At 43.0% G+C, this 23,605-nt stretch overlaps 1 protein-coding gene across 1 annotated transcript in view; it reads left to right on the top strand.

The window, feature by feature from the left end:
- Positions 1-459: 459 nt before the first annotated feature.
- LOC141989078 (transmembrane protein 263-B-like) overlaps positions 460-23,605 on the top strand; it is a 304,105-nt gene continuing 280,959 nt past the window's right edge. Inside the window, exon 1 of the mRNA XM_074955334.1 lies at positions 460-625. Coding sequence (XP_074811435.1) covers positions 620-625 — 6 coding nt within the window. The 5' untranslated portion in view covers positions 460-619. The remainder of the gene's footprint in view (positions 626-23,605) is intronic.

Below are 23,605 nucleotides of genomic sequence, written 5' to 3' on the forward strand. Positions count from 1 at the left end.
TATTATTTATTGCTGAGTGATAGAGGCGACTGGGCAGGAAGGCAGAAGGCTAGTGGATGGCCAGGGAAGGTTGCGAGTGGATAAACCTTCAGTGCCAACTACCGCTGATGCTCTTTCTTACTGCAAGTCATCCCCTCACCCCACAAGCTCCCCAGACGCTATGGCGGGGCAGGAATGGGAAGCTGATGTGTCCAAAAGCATAAGGCAAGGAAAGGGGGTGGCAGACGAGGTGTCCTGGGTGCAATGACAAAGGGGGAACTCAAGATCTGAGGGGGAAGAACTGGAGGGGGGAGCTATTCACTCCCAGCAGTGACGGGGCCCGTGCCCCGGGGGGCGGGTCCAGGTGGCAGTGTGCGGAAGAAGCTCCTGCCCAAGGCGCCAGTGTTTGATGACAGCGCCTCTTCCACGCCCCCCGGACCCCCAAGATGGCGGCGCCAGGCAACCTGCCCTGCCACACCGTTTCCGGTTCCGGCCGGGTTGCCATGGCGCTCTGTCCCGCCCCCCGCTCTGTGTTTACATCGGGCAGGAGGAGCCGGGGACTCCGCAGCCGTCGCGTCCCGCTCCGTGCGCTGCAGCGCTCCATCCGCCCCGAGCAGCGGGAGGGCAAGAGCGCGCCGGCATGAAGGTGAGTAGGGGGCTCCACCCCATCCCCGGGGAGGGGCTGGGAGTGGACGGCTCGCTCCGCCCGCAGCCTTGGGGACAGGGGTGGGTGTCGCCGCCTCCTTGGCTGGGCAGCAGGCGGGCTCCGGGAGTGGGGGGGCTCACACTCCGCGCGGGGGCCACCTGTGGAGGGGGGAAGAGCAGAATGCGGGGAGCGAAGGCTCGTCTCCCCCCCCCTCGCCTATCTGGGGAGCAAGGAGCGGTGAGGGGCATTCCTGGAGGGGCCTCCCTCCACCTGCAGCTGCAGGCAGTGAGGGTGCCTCTGGTTAATGGCACTAGGTGCTTGCTTTTGCCTGATTTAGGAAGTGTGGGATGCTGTCAGTGATGGGCAGGGCGCTGGGAGTCTGTTGTATGTCATCAATGTATTATCATTGCCGCTAATCAGTCTGGGGCGCGTAAAGGAGCGAAGTGGGTTGAAAAGTGGATCAGCTTTGCAGGGCGGTCTTTTGTGGAGCACCGGTTGTGCTGCTCTTGCTGTACAAAATGCAGGTAAAGACACGGATCTTGCCTCATGAAGCTTACAGTCTCTGGACTGTAGCCTCCCTTTTATTGGGCTTTAATTCATCTATTCTTTCTCACTGTCTTTTCGTTAATCTTCTAGACGTGACATTTAAATAATGCCTTCCATCCGGAGAACTCAGCAGACTTTTTGAAAGCTAGGTATACTTGGGTCACATCATCTATCAATGGAATGTGTGTGAGCACCTTTTGGGTGGGACATGGTCACTCTTAAACAGTTCACAGTAATGCTACCTAACAGTTTAAGACAGGAAAGAAAGAAGGAAAAATCCCACATTCACTTGACATTGCAGGAAAATGTCAGGTAGGCAAAATGTAGCCCCAAATGGTATGGGACTAGGATTCCACGATTAACACCCCTATTCTTGAAGGATGGGATCTTCAACAAATGGTCGGGTTCTCATCTTTATGACTCATCTTTAAGAGTTCTCTTAAAATCAGTCCTTGCCACTACAGCTCCTCTAACTCTGTGCTAAATCAGTACTAATTCAGGAGGCTAAATTACTAGTGCAGTTTTTTGTAGTGTGCTTGATGTTTTTTTCTTTGTCAGTAAGCCATCCGAGTAACTGACGAGGTTTGATTATGCTTAGTTTATAACCTCTGAGGAGATCATTCTAAGCTGCTATGGCAGCAAATGGCCAAGAAACATGCAAGTGTCAATTGTCTCCTTTCTCCCTAGTTGTCAGTTACTGCTTGGGTATGGGGAAGAACAGAGGTATTTGTATTTGATGCTATAGAAATTAAAGTTTCTAGAACCCTCTAGTTTGGTGTGATTTGTTCTATTAGTTTTGCATAATGTTGCCTCTTGAACAAGATTACTGTCTAGTGGGGAAGAAAGGAAGACTGATTTATTTTAGGCTCTTCACTGAAAACAGGACTAGCTAGGAGGTCGAATAAGGTTTGTCTTTGCTTCTTTACCCCTTTCCTATGTTGCTGTTTCCCTGGGGAGGGACTCCCCTGCTTTTCCTACTACCTCCTGCAAAGAGTTGTGTGGACAATCTTTCCATCGGTTCTTTAAAAGTCCTCCACCTCCAGGAATAGCTTCAGTGTCTGCATCTCTCACCCTACCCCCCACTTAGCCTTTCCAAACAGCTGGGATGAAATTGACACTGTTGTTGCCAGTTCCATGGGTGTCCTAGGGCTCTCAATAGCAATGGGCTAACCAAAGTCATGCCAATTTCACTTTCTGGATGCTTGGGAACCTTAGCTGCAGTGGTCAAGGCAGGCATTCAAGCTGCCTGGGTTGTAAAAACAGCACTGTATCAGTTCTGATTTGGAAATGTTATCTTCACAGTACCCTGAAAAGTGCCTAAAAACAGGATTGTGGATTTCATGTTCATTATCTCTTAATGACTTTGTGTCAGATATGCTCTATTTACAAGCACAACCGACTTTCCTATCATCTCTGCAGACTCAATCTGGCATCAAGCAGAGTTCTCACCTTCTCATGCATCTTTCCCAGCAATAAAGGTTGTGTTGGCCAAATCAGACTGTAAACTATTTGGGGAAGGGACTACATGTTTTCCTTTGTGTTTGTACAGGACCTAGGACAATAGGGGATTAGCCACTACTGTAATGTAAGTAACCGGAGCTCGTACTTCAACCTATGTATCCAGTCTACCCCATTTTCCATAGTGTGTGCCCTCAGGAACACTTGTGCTGTTTGTGGCTGTGCACTGGTGTCACTGACTGGAACATTATTAACGATTATCCTGATGCACAAGCTTAGTCTTGCAGAGCCAACACAGCTAACAGAAGTTTAAAAAGAAAAAAAAGGCAATAAGGATTTATTTTAGTCCCTAAAGTCAGAAGAGATGACTGATATACACAGTAAGCACAACTCTGCAGTAAGAAGGGCCATTTTATATATATATATATAATCGGAGGCTAAATGCAACTTGTTCTTAAATTATGCAGAAATTGATGTTTTAGCCTAATTCTTCATACCACATACACAGTTTTACAAAAGAAAGTTTGCTATTTGCCAGTGTGTGGAGTGTTTTTTTTTTTTCCACCCCACCCCTCCCCTGACACTAAGGGATTTTTCTGCCTCTGAATGCTTGTTACTCCAGGGTAAAAAGAATCCTATGGCAGCATGGGACAACCAAAAATCCATTCCAAGCAAATGTAATTAAACTACTTAATGCATCTGGACAAGTTGCTGAGTTATCTTTAAAACCAAAAACCATTGAAGTGCTTGCTGAACAACACATTCATCTGAGGCTAAAAATGAAAAGATTTCCTGCAAGCACCATTTCCTTGAACGAAGAAGAAATGGATAATTTTCCTGATATGCCTATTACTTTTTCTAAATTCTTCCTGCTTCCACTTAGTTGTGCACTTTACTGCATTTTGGTGAGAATGCTCATGGCCTATCTTATGTGGGCTCATCCCAAAGGGAATTTGGTTAGATCTTTTTGTACAACCTCCTTTATGTAACTACTCATGCATATGGTTCACGACCATAATAAGGTAGGTGCCTGCCCATTTTCCATATGTGGCATTCCAAGTATCTGTAATTTTGCTTCTGATCAGTGACCTAAGCATTTATATCAGTCAATTTCTTAATAAATCATATATGTCAATGTGATCTAACTACCTAGTTACAATATTGCAAATGCCCCCAAACAGTCCCCTTATTTCAAAATAACTTCCATAAGCTTGCAATGTGCCTGTCCTTCTGTGTTCATTTGTTTGTTACACAGAATGAAAAGGCATAATTTGTGACCTTGGGTTAAACCCTTGGGCCTTGTTTAGTTCACCTAAATTCAGTCCTTAGCATAAGCCTATCACACTAGGCCTCACATTAACAAAACAGCCTTTTATATCCCAGCAAAACCTAACAATACAATTATTTGTGTCCTCCTACTTGCCCTCAGTGTATTTCGACCTCATAGCAATTAAAACCTGTCAATATTATATGCCTATAGTGTTATTACAAAGGTATGACAGGGTCATAGGTCAACATCATTTTCAATCTTACATCTGAGCAATCGGTCAGTCAACCCACCTAGGATTTTTAAGTGCAGAACTGATCAGCAGTTTGTGGAATGGATCTGTACTATACATACCTCTGCAGTATGCCTCACCTTCTGGGACAATCACATGTTGGGATTTTTTCTGAGACTTCTTTCCACTTGGCTTTTTAAGAGCTCGGTTTGACTTCAGCCTTTGTGACTTAAGTATTTTATTTGGCATACAGCAGTGCTATGCTGAGTTGATTAGACTCAAACTGCAGTGGGGTTGGATGCAGGGTACATCACAGCTCCAAAGTTACATAGAAACCCTCTCTCTTTATATTCATTGCATTCACTATGTATTGCATCACGCTTTTGAATTGGTTTTGTTACTTTGCAGGAACCATTCCCTGTGCAGCACATGCCGTCCATGGTTCAACTTTGTTTTTAGCTCATCTCTACATTACTAACTTACTTTGTCCCTTGTTGTCTAGTTCATAGTAAATAGTTCTCTGAGAGTTCTCCCTCTTATCTTAACTGGCTCAAGCATTTTGTCTTTTTAGCCTACTGTCCTATATACTTCTCTTACTTAGCACAAATGTCTTGTTTTCAGGCTCATGATTCATTTACCTCCCTAATCCTATCTTCCAAAGAATGAGGCCTCCCCCGATGTATTGATTACACATGTCAGGTCAAAACTTAGCTACATCATGCAAGATTAAAGTTCTGAAAACAATATCTTCCCCCTCCTGGTTTATTAACAAGCCAAACGTATCGGAAACACTTGTATCAGGAACCTCTCCCCCACAATGCTGTTTCCTCTGTCTTCCCCATTCTTCACTCATGCTTGCAAATAGCCTTTCTTGCCTTATACCATCATCTCACAAGTTGTAGCTCCTACATCCAAGGATAGTAAGGAGTTACAGGCGATCATTGTCCCTCTGGGGGTACCTAGAGAGACCTCACCACATTTGCCCACCCTGTGGAGAGAGAGAGAGAGACTGCTCTCCTTAGGTCCCTTCATGCTGAGGCTTTGATTTTATTGTACTTGTTCCCAGCCTACTGTTCTCATGGAGCCTAGGCTACAAGTCTAAAAACTCCCTTAACCTGGAGCATAGCGGGGAATAAGGCATATGTTGTACCTGGGAAGTGAATCCCACTACATGGTTCAGATCACATTGTGGTATATGTGTGTTGCGGGGTAAAAAAAAATTGGGACAACCTTAATTTCTTGACCAATAGGAAGAAAAAAGATTTAAGTTTTCTTTGAACAAGTCACCTTACCTAGTCTGGAGATGAAAAGTTTAAAAAAAAAAAAATTTGAAAAGAATAAGTCTATTTTAAATATTTTCTTCTAGTTTCCTACTTCACTGTTCCATTTGGTAGATGATTCTCTGTATCTTGGAGGTTTCTGTGGTTCACCCTACCAAAATATTGTATGTGTAGTATTTTTTTTTACACTGTCTTCCGTATCATACTTCAGGGGGAATTCTGCACCAAAAATTTTAAACTTCTGTGCACAATATTTTCAAATTCTGCATATTTTGTCAAAATAACACCATATAATACCTGTTGGCAAGTATGTCTGTAACAATACAGACAACAAAAAAGATTCAGCTAATGGTTTTTGACATAGATTCTTTATTATGCATATTAATACAGAACTCTGAGTAATAATTCATTTAAACTTCAATACAGAACCGTATTTCCTGCACCCCTCAGAAGCAGTGCAAAGGCTTGGGGGAGTCAGAGGTAATGGAGGAATTGAGGGAGAGGGAAGTAATTGCTGGGAAAGAGCCTGGATTTGAACTTGGAGGGTTGTTGGGTATGGGTGGGAATAGTATGGAACAGTTTTTTTGGGGGGGGGGGTAGGGAGGGATTGTTAAGGAGCTTCCCCGATGCAGACCCTGGCTGACCCCTAGCCTCTCCCATTCAGTCAGGCACATCTGCCCCTGTCCCCATGTGTCCTTGCACCCCCTGTTCTACATGTGTCCCTCCACCCCCACAGACACCTACTTCTCCTGCCCCCATGTGTCTCTGTGCACCCACTCAGCCAGCCCCTCACCATGTGGCCCTGCACCTTCCTCCCCCTTGTGGTCCTGTGCCTCCACTCCCATTCAGCCCCTGCCCCAGTTTGTCCTCCCCCACTAGCCCTTATGAGCCCCCGTCTGACCCCCTCCCCCCCCAGCAGCCCCACGCTGTCTCCCCATAGTCCCTGTCTCCTGACCCAGCCTGACAGGTGCTGTGAAGAAGGCAGGCTCTTTCTCTTCCCCAGCTGGTGGATCGCTGCTGCTCTGTTCTATCGCCACAGTACCCTCTGGTGGGCAAAAGGCAGAACTGCAGCAACTTTCCTGCAGAAGCTTTTTTCTGCACAAATATTAAAAATATGTATGGCTCGTTCTTTATGTGCACACGCAGTGGCGCAGAATTCCCTGAGGAATAATTATATTAATCCTACCTAGCAGAGCTGGTTTCTGGACCATTTAAATGAGAAGTATTCAGTCAAGGAGCAACTGTTCTGTCCATCTATAGCCCGGAGATTAACTTGCCCTTCAACAGAAGCTTGTTTACAAACATTAAAGATTTTTCTTTCCCTATCATTCTAGCTGAACTCCAGCATGCTGGGAACCAACAACATTCACTCATAGCCTTTGATAAGGCTGTGTGTGTAGATAATACTGTTTAAAGCAAATGAGTTAAAAAAGGCTTCATTGCTCTCTGCTTGTTTTTGTAAACTGACCTGTGGGAAAGATGAAATTGGCTTTGCTCTGCCAGTGTACCCTGAAAGATGCATAAGACTTTTCTTAACCCCGCTCCCCTAATCAAGAAGGCTAAGGATTTATTTTGTCAGAGATTGACTGTCCAAAACAAAGAACTTTCAAACTTATGTTATTTCCAGTTTATTAATTATAGGGTGTGTTTACATGTTCAAAAACAAAAATATCTTGATGCAACGTGAATATACTGAGAGCTGCAAAGGGGCTTGTCACGGTTCCTTCCCCAGTCTGAACTCTAGGGTACAGATGTGGGGACCTGCATGAAAACCTCCTAAGCTTACTTTTACCAGCTTAGGTTAAGACTTTCCCAAGGTACAAACTATTTTACCCTTGGATTTCCACTGCCACCACCAAACATTTATCTGGGTTTATTGGGAAAACGTAGTTTGGAAACGTCTTTCCCCCCAAAATCCTCCCAACCCTTGCACCCCACTTCCTGGGGAAGGTTTGGTAAAAATCCTCACCAATTTGCATAGGTGACCACAGACCCAAACCCTTGGATCTTAGAACAATGAAAAAGCATTCAGTTTCCTTACAAGAAGACTTTTAATAGAAGTAAAAAAGAATCATCTCTGTAAAATCAGGATGGTAAATACCTTATAGGGTAATTAGATTCAAAACATAGAGAATCCCTCTAGGCAAAACCTTAAGTTACAAAAAAGATACACAGACAGGAATATTCATTCTATTCAGCACAGCTATTTTCTCAGCCATTTAAAGAAATCATAATCTAACACATACCTAGAATTTAGTAAGTAATCTAGCTAAGACTCCATGGCTTGTTCTGTCTCCGGCAAAAGCATCACACAGACAGACACAGACCCTTTGTTTTTCTCCCTCCTCCCAGCTTTTGAAAGTATCTTGTCTCCTCATTGGTCATTTTGGTCAGGTGCCAGCGAGGTTACCTTTAGCTTCTTAACCCTTTACAGGTGACAGGATTTTTCCTTTGGCCAGGAAGGATTTTAAAGGGGTTTACCCTTCCCTTTATATTTATGACAGGGCTAATGCAATATCCCTGTTTAATAAACATTGTTATCTTTGATTTTGCGGGGTGGCCTGTCTTTACAATAAGTTCCAGTGTGAATCCTGCATTCAGTTTTCTTTAAGGAAAAGCCATTTACCTTTGTGTTCAAATGGAGATTCTGTGAAACTCACATGTCCTCAATGAATATGTGGGCAACTGCCTAAAGGGGAACAGTTTAACCCCTAAGAAAGAAAACTATTTCTTTGAGAGAGGTGTGTGTTGTTTATTTAAAGGCATTTTAAAATCAGCACTATTAATAGATTGATTACTTGTCTGCACAGTGGTTTATACAGCACTAGTCATGTTTCTCAAAAAAAGTAATCCCTTTTAGAGTGAGCGACCCTTCTCCATCTGATTATGGATTCAATGCAACTTTAACAAGGCGAAAGGAATGAAAGCCAAAATGGGGAAAGAACAAGTTAAAGAATATTTAGATAAGTAAGATGTATTCAAGTTAGCAGGGCCTGATGAAATTCATCCTAAGGTGCTTAAGGAACTGGCTGAAGCGATCTCAGAACTGTTAGCAATTATATTCGAGAACTCATGGAAGATGGGTGATGTCCCAGAAGGCTGGAGAAAGGCAAACATACCATCTGCCTTTCAAAAAAGGGGAACAAAGAGGAGCCGGGGAATTATAGACTAGTGAGTCTAACTTCGATACCTGGAAAGATACTGGAACAAATTATTAAACAATCAGTCTTAAGCACCTAGGAGATAATGGGGTTATAAGTAATAACCAGCATGGGTTTGTCAAGAACAAGTCATGCCAAATGAACCTAATTTCCTTCTTTGCCAGAGTTACTGGCCTAGCGGATAGAGGGAAGCAGTAGATGTGATATATTTTGATTTTTAGTAAGGCATTTGATACAATTCCACATGAAATTCTCATAATGGACTTAATCTGCAGCAAGAGAGATTTAGGTTAAGTATTAGGAAGAGCATTCTAAATAGAAAGGTAGTTAAGCTCTGAACTAGGCTTCCAAGAGTGGTTGTGGAATCCACATCATTGGAAGTTTTAAGAAGAAATTGGACAAACACATATCAGGCCTGTCTTAGGTTTACAGTGGACTGGACTACATGACCTCTGGAGGTCCCTTCCAGCCCTACATTTCTGTGATTCAGAGGATATTATGTACCAAAGAGCACCTAATGACCTCTTTGTATGCAGCCCAGATCTTCATTGCTAGAACAACAGGTCCAATCTGACCCAGATTAGTAGTGATCAAAAGTTATCACTACCTGACAGGTCTTTAGTAGCTTGTGTGAAATAAATTGTTGGTTGGGGTTTACTTTCCAGTGGACAGGCGTCTTCCTCACACAGCCCACCAGCACAGGTGTTAGTTTTAGCAAGAGAGAACAAAGATTCAATAGGCTATTGAAATGAAACTATCCTTACTGCCAGAAGCGGTCCTTGCAGGTTGGATTGAGGCCCATCGGTGGGGTGCAGTGTTGGAGAACCTTGCATCGCCACTTCCTATGATGTGCCTATTCTATAGATAAATAAAACTTCAGTCTGGAAGGCTCTGAATCTACCATTTGTGTGCAATACATCCACTTAAAAAAGCAACCCACCAAATTAGGAGTTCAGATTTGGGGTCAAAGCTACCCAGAAGGTCTCTGTGCAGAAGTCTTTGTTTATTTGCTGCCTTTAGGAATAAGCATCCAGCCATCAAAAACACCAGTGCTTGTTGTTGTGTGATAAATAAAGCAGTCCACATTTTTGTCTACTGTGTTAGTTACCTGGGCCCCAATTCATAGAATCGTGGAACTGGAAGGGACCTCGAGAGGTCATCTAGCCAAGTCCCCTGCACTCGTGGCAGGACTAATTATCTAGACCATTCCTGACAGGTGTTTGTCTAACCTGCTCTTAAAAATCTCAGATGATGGAGATTCCACAACCTCCATAGGCAATTTATTCCAGTGCTTAACCACCCTGACAGTTAGGAAGTTTTTCCTAATGTCCAACCTAAACCTCCCTTGCTGCAATTTATGCCCTTTGCTTCTTGTCCTATCCTCAGAGGTTAAGAAAAAAAAATATTCCTCCTCCTTGTAACAACCTTGAACAATACTTGAAAACTGTCATTATGTCCCCTCTCAGTCTTCTCTGAAAACCCAATTTTTTCAATCTTCCCCCATAGGTCATGTTTTCTAGATCTTTAATCATTTTTGTTGCTCTTCTCTAGACTCTCTCCAATTTGTCCACACCCTTCCCGAAATGTGGCGCCCAGAACTGGACACAATACTCCAGTTGAGGCCTAATCAGTGCAGAGTAGAGCAGAAGAATTACTTCTCGTGTCTTGCTTACAACACTCCTGTTAATACATCCCAGAATGATGTTTGCTCTTTTTTTTTTTTTTGCAACAGCGTTACACTGTTGACTCATATTTAGCTTGTGGTCTGCTATGATCCCCAGATCCCTTTCTGCAGTACTCCTTCTTAGGCAGTCATTTCCCATTTTGTGTGTGTGCTGCTGATTGTTCCCTCCTAAATGGAGTACTTTGCATTTGTCTTTATTGAATTTCATCCTATTAACTTTAGACCATTGCTCCAGTTTGTCCAGATCATTTTGAATTTTAATCCTATCCTCCAAACCACTTGCAACCCTTCCCAGCTTGGTATCTTCCGCAAACTTTATAAGCGTACTCTCTATGCCATTATCTAAATCATTGATGAAGATATTGAACTGATCCCTGCAGGACCCCACTCGTTATGCCCTTCCACCATGACTGTGAACCACTGATAACTACTCTCTGGGAATGGGTTTCGAACCAGTTTTGCACTCCCCTTATAGTAGCTCCAACTAGGTTTCATTTCCTTAGTTTGTTTATGAGAAGGTCATGCAAGACAGTATCAAAAGCTTTACTAAAGTTAAGATATACCACATCTACCACTTCCTCCCTATTGACAAGTCTTGTTACACTGTCAAAGAAAGCTATCAGGTTGGTTTGACACGATTTGTTGTTGACAAATCCAAGCTTACTGTTACTTATCACCTTATTATCTTCTAGATGTTTGTAAATTGATTGCTTAATTATTTGCTCCATTATCTTTCCGGGTACAGAAATTAAGCTGACTAGTCTGTAATTCCCTGGGTTGTCCTTATTTCCCTTTTTATAGATGGGCACTATATTTGTCATTTTCCAGTCTTCTGAAATCTCTCCTATCTTCCATGACTTCTCAAAGATAATCGCTAATGGCTAAAAATATCTCCTCAGTCAGCTCCTTGATTATTCTCGGATGCATTTCATCAGGCCATGGTGACTTGAAGACATCTAATTTTGTCCAAGTAATTTTTAACTTGTTCTTTCCCTTTTTTAGCCTATTCTGATCCTATCTCATTTTCACTGGCATTCACTACGTTAGACGTCCAATCACCACCAACTTTCTTGGTGAAAACCGAAACAAAGAAGTCATTAAGCACCTCTGCCATTTCCACATTTTCTGTTATTGTTTTTCCCCCTCATTGAGTAACGGGTCTACCCTGTCCTTGGTCTTCCTCTTGCTTCTAATGTATTTGTAGAATGTTTTCTTGTTACCCTTTATGTGTCTGGCTAGATTGATCTCGTTTTGTGCCTTGGCCTTTCTAATTTTGTCCCTACATACTTGTGTTGTTTGTTTATATTCATTCTTTGTAATTTGACCTATTTTCTACTTCTTGTAGGACTTGTTTTTTTTATTTTTAGATCATTTGAAGATCTCCTGGGTAAGCCAGGGTGGTCTCTTGCCATACTTCCTATCTTTCCTACGCAGTGGAGTAGTTTCTTCTCGTGCCCTTAATAATGTCTCTTTGAAAAACTGCCAACTGTCTTCTATTGTTTTCCCCCTTAGACTTGCTTCCCATGGGAATCTTATCTACCAACTCCCCAAGTTTGCTAAAGTCTTCCTTCTTGAAATCCATTGTCTTTATTTTGCTGTTCTCCCTCCTACCATTCCTTAGAATCATGAACTCATCATTTCATGATCACTTTCATCCAAGCTGCCTTCCTCTTTCAAATTCTCAACCAGTTCCTTCCTGTTAGTCAAAATCAAATCTAGAACAGCCTTTCCCCTGGTAGCTGTCTCCACCTTCTGAAATAAAAAAATTGTCTCCAATACATTCCAAGAACTTGTTGGATAATCTGTGCCCTGCTGTGTTGTTTTCCCAACAGATGTCTGGGTAGTTCAAGTCCCCCATTACCATCAAGTCCTGTGCTTTGGATGATTTTGTTAACTGTTTTTAAAAAAAAGCCTCTTCCACCTCTTCTTCCTGGCTAGCTGTTTGTAGTATACCCCTACCATGACATCACCCTTGTTTTTTACCCCGTTTATCCTTACCCAGAGACTTTCAACAAGTCTGTCTCCTATTTCCATCTCAATCTCAGTCCAAGTATATACATTTTTAATATATAAGGCAACACCTCCTCCTCCCTTTTTTCCCTGCTGGTCCTTCCTGAGCAATCTGTACCCTTCGATACCAATATTCCAGTCATTACTATTATCCCACCAGGTCTCTGTCACAGTTATTTATTTACTAGCATTTTGAGTTCTTCCTGCTTATTCCCCATACTTCTTGCATTAGTATACAGACATCTAAGATACTGATTTGATTCCCCTCTCCCCCCCGCCCAGTTCTGTCTTCTCTCCTATATCCCTGCTATAACAGCCCATGCTCCCCCCACATTCCAAACCTTCTCCCAGGTCTCCATGTTCTTGACTTACCTGTGGGCTTTGGTCACCTGCCCCCTTCAAATCTAGTTTAAAGCCCTCATCACTAGGTTAGCTAGTCTGTATCCAAATATGCTCTTCCCCTTCCTCGATAGGTGGACCCCATTTCTGCTTAGCAGTCCTTCTTCCTGAAACAGCATCCTGTGGTCAAGGAAGGTACGTAAGTATGTGACTGTGCTAGGACTACTCATATGCTTAAAGTTAAGCATCTGATTAAGTACTTTCCTAAATCAATGCCTTAATGTGTGTATTCAAAAGTTTCTATAGTAAAAGTAGTCAAAGTATTGGTTAAACGTTAATTTTTTGGGGAGTGTGTGGGAAGCACAATTAATTACATGCACAGAAATCAGATCTTTCAAAAGTCAGTTACGTGTGCCCAGTGTTGTTAATTTCCCCTCAACATGGCTTCCTTGAGTTACTGAGAGTGAAACTGTAGCCCCATTGAAGCCAATAGGAGTTTTGCCCTTTGCTTCAGTGAGTAAAGGACTTCATTCTGAGACCCTAGGATGGCTGAGAAAATGATATTCGAATAAAGGCCTGTGTCTTTAAGTGAATGACTATTCATTGAACTAGTTCAGCTGAATTTCTTTTTCTGTGCACATCTCTCTGGGTGCACCTCACTGGAATGGCACTTGCTGATTTCATTAGGAAAATGAAGCACTGCATGTGTGCAGTATTTCATCACGTCTAATTTCATATATTCAAATGGAGCAAAGATCATACTCATTGAGTGCTCTGTGCCTGCCAAGCTGGAAGTTTTTAAAACGAAATGTACTTTTTAGAATGTGTGGGTTTTTTTGTTTTTTTTAAACAGTGAAAACCATCCAATTTTCCAATTTTATTTCTGCCCTTCCCCCTCCCCCCCTTAAGTCAAATATCTCAGTGGATTGTCTTCTAGTATTTTCATAGCCATTCACTTTTTGGCTGTGATAATACATGGAAAACATCAGTACAAGAGGAAGCTTTTGGAGGGAGTAATACCTGTCTCTGTCTTTATGTTACTTTCACCCCTGGCTGTATAGGTACATCAGAAAGGACTTACTGGTATGCTGGAGTCCTGAGTGGGGGCGTGGCCTCAACCTGAAGAGGCGATTTAAAGGCCTCGGGGCTCTGGCTGGGAGCCCTGGGGCCTTTAAATCACCCCACTGCAGAGGCGGCTGGGAGCCCCGGGGCTCAGGGGTGAATTAAAGGGCCCGGGGTTCCGGCTGCCGCAGAGCTCTAGGCTTTATAAATCACTGCTGGAGCCCAGCTGCCAGAGCCTTGGAGCTCCTGCAGCCGGGATCAGGTGGGGATTTAAAGGGCCCGGTGCTCCGGCCTCTGCGGGCAGCCCCTGCCCGAGCCCTGCTGCTGGAGCTCCAGAGGTGATTTAAAGGGCCTGGGGCTCTCCGCAGTGGCAGGAGCCCCGGGCCCTTTAAATCACTGCCGGGGAAGCCAGTCCGGTCTGGCACTGCATACTGGCTCTTGCCAGCTTACTTTCACCTCTGTATACAGCCCTCATTGCCATAGCATCTGAGGAGGTCAACATTTTTAATGTTTTTATCTTCACAACATCCCGTTGAGGTAGGAATGGGCTATTATGCCCATTTTACAGATGGGGTATTGAGGCATGGGGCAGATTTTCAAAGGCATTTAGGTGCCTAACGATGGAGATAGTGGGAATTTTCAGAAGTGCCTAAGCAGGTTAGGTACCTAACTCCCATTGAAATCAGGGGAACTTAGATGCCTAACCTTCTCAAGTGCCTTTGCAAATCCCATTAGGAACATTTCTGCATCTTCAGGCACCTAAATCCCTTGAAAATCTGGTCCAGAGAGACCCAACGACTTGCACAAGGTCACACAGGAGGTGTGTTTCAGAGCAGGGAATTGAACCCAGGTCTCTCAGTTCTAGGCTAGCACCCTGACCCATGGACCATCCTTCCTCATCATATGTGATAAGTATAATATTAAACTGAACAGGAGGTCAAGGATGGATTGGACCCTACCTAACAACATCTGGTAAATGGAGTGTGTACATCTCTGAATCAAATTCACCCTTTGCAGATGACCAGTTGTGATGTTCTGCTCAGGACACCCAGAACTGTAAGACACTGTATTACCCAACTGCCTCAGTCTGATGTCCAGTAAAGCTCACTCTTACTATGTGTAAGCTTGCTGGTACAATGAGTTTTTCTGTCTCTGCAGCAAACTCCTTGAGTCTTTGCCAGTTTAAGGCTTTGTCTACACTAGCACTTTTGTTGGCAAAACTTTTGTTGGTTGGGGTGTGAAAAAAAACCCCACCCCTGGACAAAAGTGCTAGTGTGGACAGCGCTATGTTAGTGGGAGATGCTCTCCTGCCAACATGGCTACTGCCTGCTCGTCGGGGTAGTTGCATGGAGCAGCTACACAGGAGACCTTACAGTGGTGTAGCTGCAGTGGTACAGCTGTGCTGCTGTAAGGTCCATAATGTAGACATAACCTTAACCTTGCTGTGCAGTTAACAGTCCGTGAACTCCAGTTCCCAAGTTCCCCAAAGATGTCTCCCTGCAGCGTCCAGTCCCTCTCACCGAACACTCTCACAGAAATTACTATATGTGCTGCTTCTAACAAGACTGAGTACACATCAGGCTTTTGCTTGATAAATCCAATTACCAGGACCAGACAGGACTCATCCAAGAGTTTTGAAGGAACTCAAATATAAAATTGCAGAACTATTAACTGTGGTATGTAACCTATCATTTTAAATAATCTTCTGGACCAGATGACTGGAGGATAGCTAATGTGATGCCAATTTTTAAAAAAATGCTCCAGAGGCAATCCTGGCAATTGCAGGCTGGTAAACCTAACTTCAGTACCAGGCAAATTGGTTGAAACTATAGTAAAGAACAGAATTATCAGACATAGATGAACATGACATGCTGGGAATCAGTATGACTTTTGTAAAGGGAAATCATGCCCCACTAATTTATTAGAATTCTCTGAGGGGGTCAACAAACATGTGGACCAGGGTGATCCGGTGGATATAGTGTACTTGGACTATCAGGACGTTTTTGACGAGGTACCTCACCAAAGGCTCTTAAGCAATGTAAGCAGTCATGGGATAAGAGGGAAGGTCCTCTCCTGGATCAGTAACTGGTTAAAAGACAGAAAACAAAGGGCAGGGATAAATGGTGAGGTTTCAGAATGGAGAGAGGTAAATAGTCATGTTCGCCAGGGGTCTGTACTGGAACAAGTGCTGTTCAACATATTCATTAATGATCTGGAAAAATGGGTAAACAGCAAGGTGGCAAAATGGGCAGACAATAGAAAGTTACTTAAGACAGGTTTCAGAGTAACAGCCGTGTTAGTCTGTATTCGCAAAAAGAAAAGGAGTACTTGTGGCACCTTAGAGACTAACCAATTTATTTGAGCATAAGCTTTCGTGAGCTACAGCTCACTTCATCGGATGCATACTGTGGAAAGTGTAGAAGATCTTTTTATACACACAAAGCATGAAAAAATACCTCCCCCCACCCCACTCTCCTGCTGGTAATAGCTTATCTAAAGTGATCACTCTCCTTACAATGTGTATGATAATCAAGGTGGGCCATTTCCAGCACAAATCCAGGGTTTAACAAGAACGTCTGGGGGGGAGGTAGGTTACCTTGCATAATGACTTAGCCACTCCCAGTCTCTATTCAAGCCTAAGTTAATTGTATCCAATTTGCAAATGAATTCCAATTCAGCAGTCTCTCACTGGAGTCTGGATTTGAAGTTTTTTTTGTTGTAATATCGCAACTTTCATGTCTGTAATCGAGTGACCAGAGAGATTGAAGTGTTCTCTGACTGGTTTATGAATGTTATAATTCTTGACATCTGATTTGTGTCCATTTACTCTTTTACATAGAGACTGTCCAGTTTGACCAATGTACATGGCAGAGGGGCATTGCTGGCACATGATGGCATATATCACATTGGTGGATGTGCAGGTGAACGAGCCTCTGATAGTGTGGCTGATGTTATTAGGCCCTGTGATGGTGTCCCCTGAATAGATATGTGGGCACAGTTGGCAACGGGCTTTGTTGCAAGGATAGGTTCCTGGGTTAGTGGTTCTGTTGTGTGGTATGTGGTTGCTGGTGAGTATTGAAACAGGTTGATAGAGCCAGAAGAGTTCCCAGAAGTCACCTACTACAGGACAGGCCTAACAAAGAAAATAACAGAACGGCACTAGCCGTCACCTTCAGCCCCAACTAAAACCCCTCCAACGCATTATTAAGGATCTACAACCTATCCTGAAGGATGACCCAACACTCTCACAAATCTTGGGAGACAGGCCAGTCCTTGCCTACAGACAGCCCCCCAACCTGAAGCAAATACTCACCAGCAACCACACACCACACAACAAAACCCCCCTACCCCCCCCACCCCCCCAGACGTTCTTGTTAAACCCTGGATTTGTGCTGGAAATGGCCCACCTTGCTTATCATACACATTGTAAGGAGAGTGGTCACTTTAGATAAGCTATTACCAGCAGGAGAGTGGGGTGGGGGGAGGTATTTTTTCATGCTTTGTGTGTATAAAAAGATCTTCTACACTTTCCACAGTATGCATCCGATGAAGTGAGCTGTAGCTCATGAAAGCTTATGCTCAAATAAATTGGTTAGTCTCTAAGGTGCCACAAGTACTCCTTTTCTTTTTACTTAAGACAGTTAAGTCCAAAACTAACTGTGAAGAGTTACAAAGGAATCTCACAAAACTGGGTGACTGGGCAATAAAATGGCAGATGAAATTCAATGTTGATAAATACAAAGTAATGCACTTTGGAAAACATAATCCAAATTATTCTTACAAAATGATAGGGTCTAAATTACTCATCACTCAAGAAAGAGATCTTGGCATCATTGTGGGTAGTTCTCTGAAAATAGCCACTCAATGTGCAGCCACAGTCAAAAAAGCAGATAAGACAGAAAATATCATAATGCCACTATATAAATCCATGATACACCCACACCTTGAATACTGTGTGCAGTTCTGGTCGCCCCATCTCAAAACAGATGCATTAGAATTGGAAAAGGTCCAGAGAGGGGCAACAAGAATGATTAGGGGCATGGAACAGCTTCCATATGAGGAGAGATTAAAAAGACTGGGACCATTCAGCTTAGAAAAGAGATGACTAAGGGGGGATATGATAGATGTCTATAAAATCATGACTGGTGGAGAGAAAGTGAATAAGGAAGTGTTATTTACCCCTTCACATAACACAAGAAGCAGGGGGTCACCCTATGAAATTAACAGGCAGCAGATTTAAAACAGACAAAAGGCAGTACTACTTCACATAACTCAGTCAGCCTACGGAATTCATTGCCAGTGGATGTTAAGGCCAAACAATAATGGGATTCAAAAAAGAATTGGAGGATAGGTCCATCAGTGGCTATTAACCATGATGGTCAGGGATGCAACCCCATGCTCCAGTTGCCAGAAGCTGGAAGTGGACAACAGTGGATGGATCTCAATAATTGCCTGTTCTGTTCATTCCCTCTGATGTACCTGGCATTGGCCATTGTCGGAATACGTTATACTGGGCTAGATGGACCATTGATCTGACCCAGGATGGCCGTTCTTATCTTCTTAGCTGAGGGTTCACTTTATATTTCAATAGAACAGCACTGAGACCTGTTTTACGCTAGGAAATTAGGTTGGTATAACTACGTCATGCATCCGATGAAGTGAGCTGTAGCTTACGAAAGCTTATGCTCAAATAAATTGGTTAGTCTCTAAGGTGCCACAAGTACTCCTTTTCTTTTTGGAAATACGTCTGTCAGGGGTTTGAAAAATCCACAGTGCAAATTCTCCTGTCTACCTAGCTACTGCCTCTTGGGGCGATGGATTACGTATGCCGATGGGAGAAGCCCTCCCATCAGCATAGGTAGCATCTTCATTGAAATGCTACAGCGGCATAGCTGCAATGCTGCAGTTGCACCACTGCAGAGTTTAAAGTGTAGACAAGGTCTGAGATTGTTAATAAACAGATTCTGAGTTTTACTATGAACCAAGAACAGATTTAAGTGATACTAAGCAAGAGAAACAGACAGGTAAGCTTACAAACAAAACAAAACACAGTCTAAAATGTAATTTTAGTAAGTTATGATCTTTTCCTAAGTAGTTTTCTTATGCACATCAAGTTACCAGCATCTCCATCCCACCAGGCCAGGAGACCCACTGTTCACAGAATCAAAAGGTGCTATTCCCTTTGTTCCCTAAGTGATGGATAACTAAATGTCTGTTTGGTACCCGTATATTACCCAAAGTGCATTTGTCTCCAGCTCAAGAGCCAGGAAGGGTTCCTGGGGTACAGTGTTTCCTGGTGTGTTCACTAAACTGCTGCTTGTTAACTTGATAGCTTTGTTTACTATGTTCATAAATGCACTTTCATTGTTCTCAGCCAGTCATGGAGCCAATCAGACCGAGTAAATACACTTTCCTTTTGTCTAGGGCAGGCTTGGTTTATGCACTGTTCTTTAAAATGTGTTTGGGAGGCATATTTCCAGCACTAACACAACTGTTTGTACACAACCCATACATGCATCACACAGTGATTTTTTTTTTTTTTTTTTGGACCAGTGTGTTACCAGTTTACATATGATACCTTACATGACACCTTTTAGATACATTGTATGACAACTGTGTGTTGGGGGTGTAGTGTGTGTCAGGCCTGTATGAATTATGATCTGGTGGGCTGTTTGCCAGATGCCATTGAGGGGCTCCTAGGCTCAGACCAGTGCAAGGTCTATGTATCTCTATCTTGAGACAGTAAGTGGGATTTAAGAGGTTCCTGGGCTTCTTGCTGGCCCTCTGACCCATGTTGAATTTCACCCTGGATGGTTTGGATTCACTGTTTTTTTTGAAGCTGGTTTCTTCTTCACTTTGCCTTTTTCTTGATATAATGGTACTGTGTCAGTCGGTTATCAAATCATTTCACTGAGACAGGCGAAATGGTGTATACCCTCGTTTTCAGCATTAGACACTTGCCAAGAGTGGGTCTTGTAAATTATTTAGTAGATTTTAAAGAAAATTTTAACTTTTATGTTATAAGTGGGCCTGACTTAATGTCTTCGGTAGAAAAATTATTACCTTTTCTGTTTTTCATGGCAACAGAACCACTCGGTATATTGAGCTGATGCTGTTGATAGGACATTGGAGATGGAAAAGCCTTTAGGTGCCATCCAGTCCATCCCCTCAGCTCCCTGGGTGGCCAAAGTAGGATTGATCTCTATTGTAATTTCAGAAGGGATTTATTTTGTCTTGTCCAGTTCTGTTGTTTGTTTGAACAATGGGACTTTTGCAGTTTCCCTTGGGGAAACCAGATCTCATCAGTAAGAAAAGTGTAGACTAACTTTTTTGTTGTGTCATTTCATTCCATCCCTTCAGTTCACATGCCGAACAACTTCTCTCTCTGAAGCTTACACCTTACAAATACCTCTAGATCTCAGAGTCTCCTTCATTAGAGACACAAGGTGGGCAAAGTCTTGTCTTTTATTGGACCAACTTCTGTTGATGAGAGAGACATGCTTTTGAGCTACACAGAGCTCTTCTTTAGATTTGGGAAATGCACCCAGAGTGTCACAGCTAAATCCAAGCTGGAACAAATTGTTTAGCATCAGTAGTTTATTTCAAGTGACTATTCAAAGTGAAGTGGCCCGTTAACACCCCTTCAGTCCTGGGGATGGGAGGAAGGAAGGCAGAGGAGGGGGAAATAAAGGCAGCTTGGGGTGGGGCAGGGTTGGTTGCGAGTTATAGATTTGAATTTCAATAATATATAACCCAGTAACAGGCAGCAAACCCTGCCAGAACAACAGATGCAAAATCTGCAGACGTCTCCATTGCTACGATGGTCAACACCCCCAACAACACACCTTTCAAGATCCTACACATGCCTATAACATCTAGTATGCCTCATCCAGTGCATTAAATGCCCCAACAGCAACCATGTGGGTAAAACCAGACAATCACTATGCTCTCGAATGAATTCACACAGGAAAATGATAAAAGACAAAATCATCATATCAGCTGTGCTTTCACAAAGCAGTCACTCTATATCTGATCTATCAATCTTCATCCTCAAAGGAAATATGCACAATACATTTAAAAGACGAACCTCGGAGCTTAAATTCATAACTCTGCTAAACACGAAAAATCATGGACTGAACACAGACGCTGGATTTATAGCTTATGACAACAACGTGTAACCCACTAACCCCCTTTTGGTCCTAGGACTGCAGCGGTGTTAATGGACCATTCTACCTTGAATGATCCTTACAGTATTTTCTAACTACTTATGCTAAACTAACTAAGCATTTAGTTGTGATGCTCTGAGTACCTTTCCCAGACCTGAAGCTCTGTGTGGCTCCTTAAGCGTGCCTCTCTCACCAACAGAAACTGGTCTAATAAAAGATATTACCTCACCCACCTTGTGTCTCTAATATCCTGGAACCAACATGGCTACAACACTGTCACATAGCCAAGCTAGGCAATATGTTGGTCTTTTAAAAAAGATTATCATAATCATTTTTATTGACATCTTTTTGGTGTTGAGATGTCCAGAGCTGTCTAGTGTTCTTGTGCCGTTGATTCGTCAGTGTCCTGACTTGCAAAAAATGTAAAATTATAAATGAAATGTCACATTCAGCATTTCTATTTCCATACCCCTATCATGTGCTTGGGGGAATTATAATTCTGCAATTCAAATTCCCATTGGGCTGAAACCTGGCACAGAAGCTCTCATTATAACAGAACCTTGTTTTGTAAAATTAAAAACAAAACCTCCATCAAGAGACTTTTTCTTAAACCCAGATGAGTGCAAAAAAAAAAAAATCCTATTTATGGTTACGGATCAGTTTTCACTTTCTGCAGAAAATCCAGCAGCTTTGGAAACCCCTCAGGTAAAGACATACGGTCAATAGGGTTGGCTGATCCAATGGCACTTTCCTATGGAATTTAGAAAATATGATATGAAATGAAACTGACTTAAATCCACAATAGGCTGAAAATTCACAGCTGAGGTAGAACATCCAGTTGCAACAGTTTCCCTTTCAAGCATACTACAAAATGGCGTGATATTTTGGCTTCATCTCGAATGTCTGAGAGTTCCAGGTGATATCTGAGCAACAATGCATGGGGAAGTATTCAGTTACATGGCTAACTAAGGCTATGTCTACACTACTGACTTTACAGCGACACAGCTGTACTGCTGCAGCTGTGCTGCTCTAAGGTCTCCTGTGTAGCTCCTCTGTGCCAGCAGGAGAGAACTCTCCTGCTGACATAATTAAACCCCCCACAATGACATAGCGCTGTCCACACTGGTGCTTTTGTTGGTGAAACTTATGTCGGTTAGGGGGGTGTTTTTTTTTTCCGCAGCCCTGACCAACAAAAGTTTTGCCAACAAAAGTGCTAGTGTAGACAAAGCCTTAGGCCTGGGCTACACTGGGGATGGGGGTGGGGGTGGGGTTGAACTAAGATATGCAACTTCAGCTACGCTATTCACATAGCTGAAGTCGAAGTATCTTAGTTCGACTTACCTGGCCATCCTCATGGCGGTGAGTCGACCGCGGCGACGACTCCTGCCGAGGTGGAGTACAGGTGTTGATTCGGGGATCAATTTATCGCGTCTAGACGAGACACGATAAATTGATCCCCGATAGATTGATCTCTACCCACCGATCCGGTGGGTAGTGAAGACGTACCCTTATGTGCGGTAGGAAGGCTTTGTGCCCTCAGACACTCAGTGCAGGTGTCCAGTTTAATTGCACCACTTTGTGTGGTGTTTACAAAATAAATAGTAACAGTTTTAAACAAAAGGCAAAACTATTTGGAATGTTGTTGTTGGGACACTATAGAAAGGTGAATTATGAATGTTCCGTTTCATACCAAACTGATCTAAAAGTGACTTTCTAGCGATTAGCCCAACCCTTTCTCCTACAGACCAAATGAAATTCAGTAGTTACATAGCAGTACACAGCACAACCATTTCTTAGGTGGAGGACCAACGTTGTGTTTGGTGCTGTCTGAATATAGAGGAAGGTAATTGTCCCTGCACTGGGGAGCTTACAAGTGAAATTGTATATGGAGGGTTATAGTCTGCGCTGGCATTTGTGGGGATTAATCCATTTACTTCAGTGGAGTTGTGCCTGCTTACAACACCAGGACTGAATTTGGTTCAGGCAGGACAGTCCAAGAGGGGTTGTTTAGTTTGGCTGATGAAATTTTGAAACAAGAAGAAGCGTGACCACAGATATTTTAAGGAGAAATTTTTGACTGGACGAAGGAGGCTGCTTTGTGAGCAGCAAAAGAAACAGGGTTCTAAGCAGAAAGTGCATCATTTGAGAGAGCATGAAAAGTCACATGGGAGAAGGGAACAAATAGGTGGGAGCAGGGCATTCAGGAGCAAGCAAGGAAACATGATCATCTAGGTAAGGAAAGAGACGGTAATTACCAAAACTGGAATTTTGCGGGGAGTCTAGAACTATCTTTCTACTTCTAAAACCTTTTTCAAAGCTAAAATACTACACGTAATATGGGCTTTAAAATCCTTGGGCTTCAGTTTTGAAGTCAGTGGAGTTACTCCAAACTAACTCCAGTGCAAAGGACACTCGTGTAGAGACAAAATCATGACTATTTTGTAAACCACTTCTGCTAATCCTGAGAGACCCAGGTTCAAATACCTGCTTTGGATCAGGGACTGGAACCCAAGTCAGAGACTCCATCTCCCCCAGGTGAGTGTCCTACCCCCCCAGGCTATACTATATTCTGGGATGGGTCTCATTCAGTTTCTTCTGTTGAAGTGATTTCACATTGTATAAATAATTAGCTTTTCAGTGGTGCAGGGACTGGAACCCAGGTGTCGCTCCTCTTTGCCTCCCTCCTGGGTGAGTTCCCTAACCCCTGGGCTATAGAATCACTTTCTCGCTCTTCCTCACTCCCCAAATGAGTATTCAAGTATTTCATAGAAAGTG

The sequence above is a fragment of the Natator depressus genome, chromosome 6 (assembly GCF_965152275.1).
Source record: "Natator depressus isolate rNatDep1 chromosome 6, rNatDep2.hap1, whole genome shotgun sequence".
NCBI lineage: Eukaryota > Metazoa > Chordata > Testudines > Cheloniidae > Natator > Natator depressus.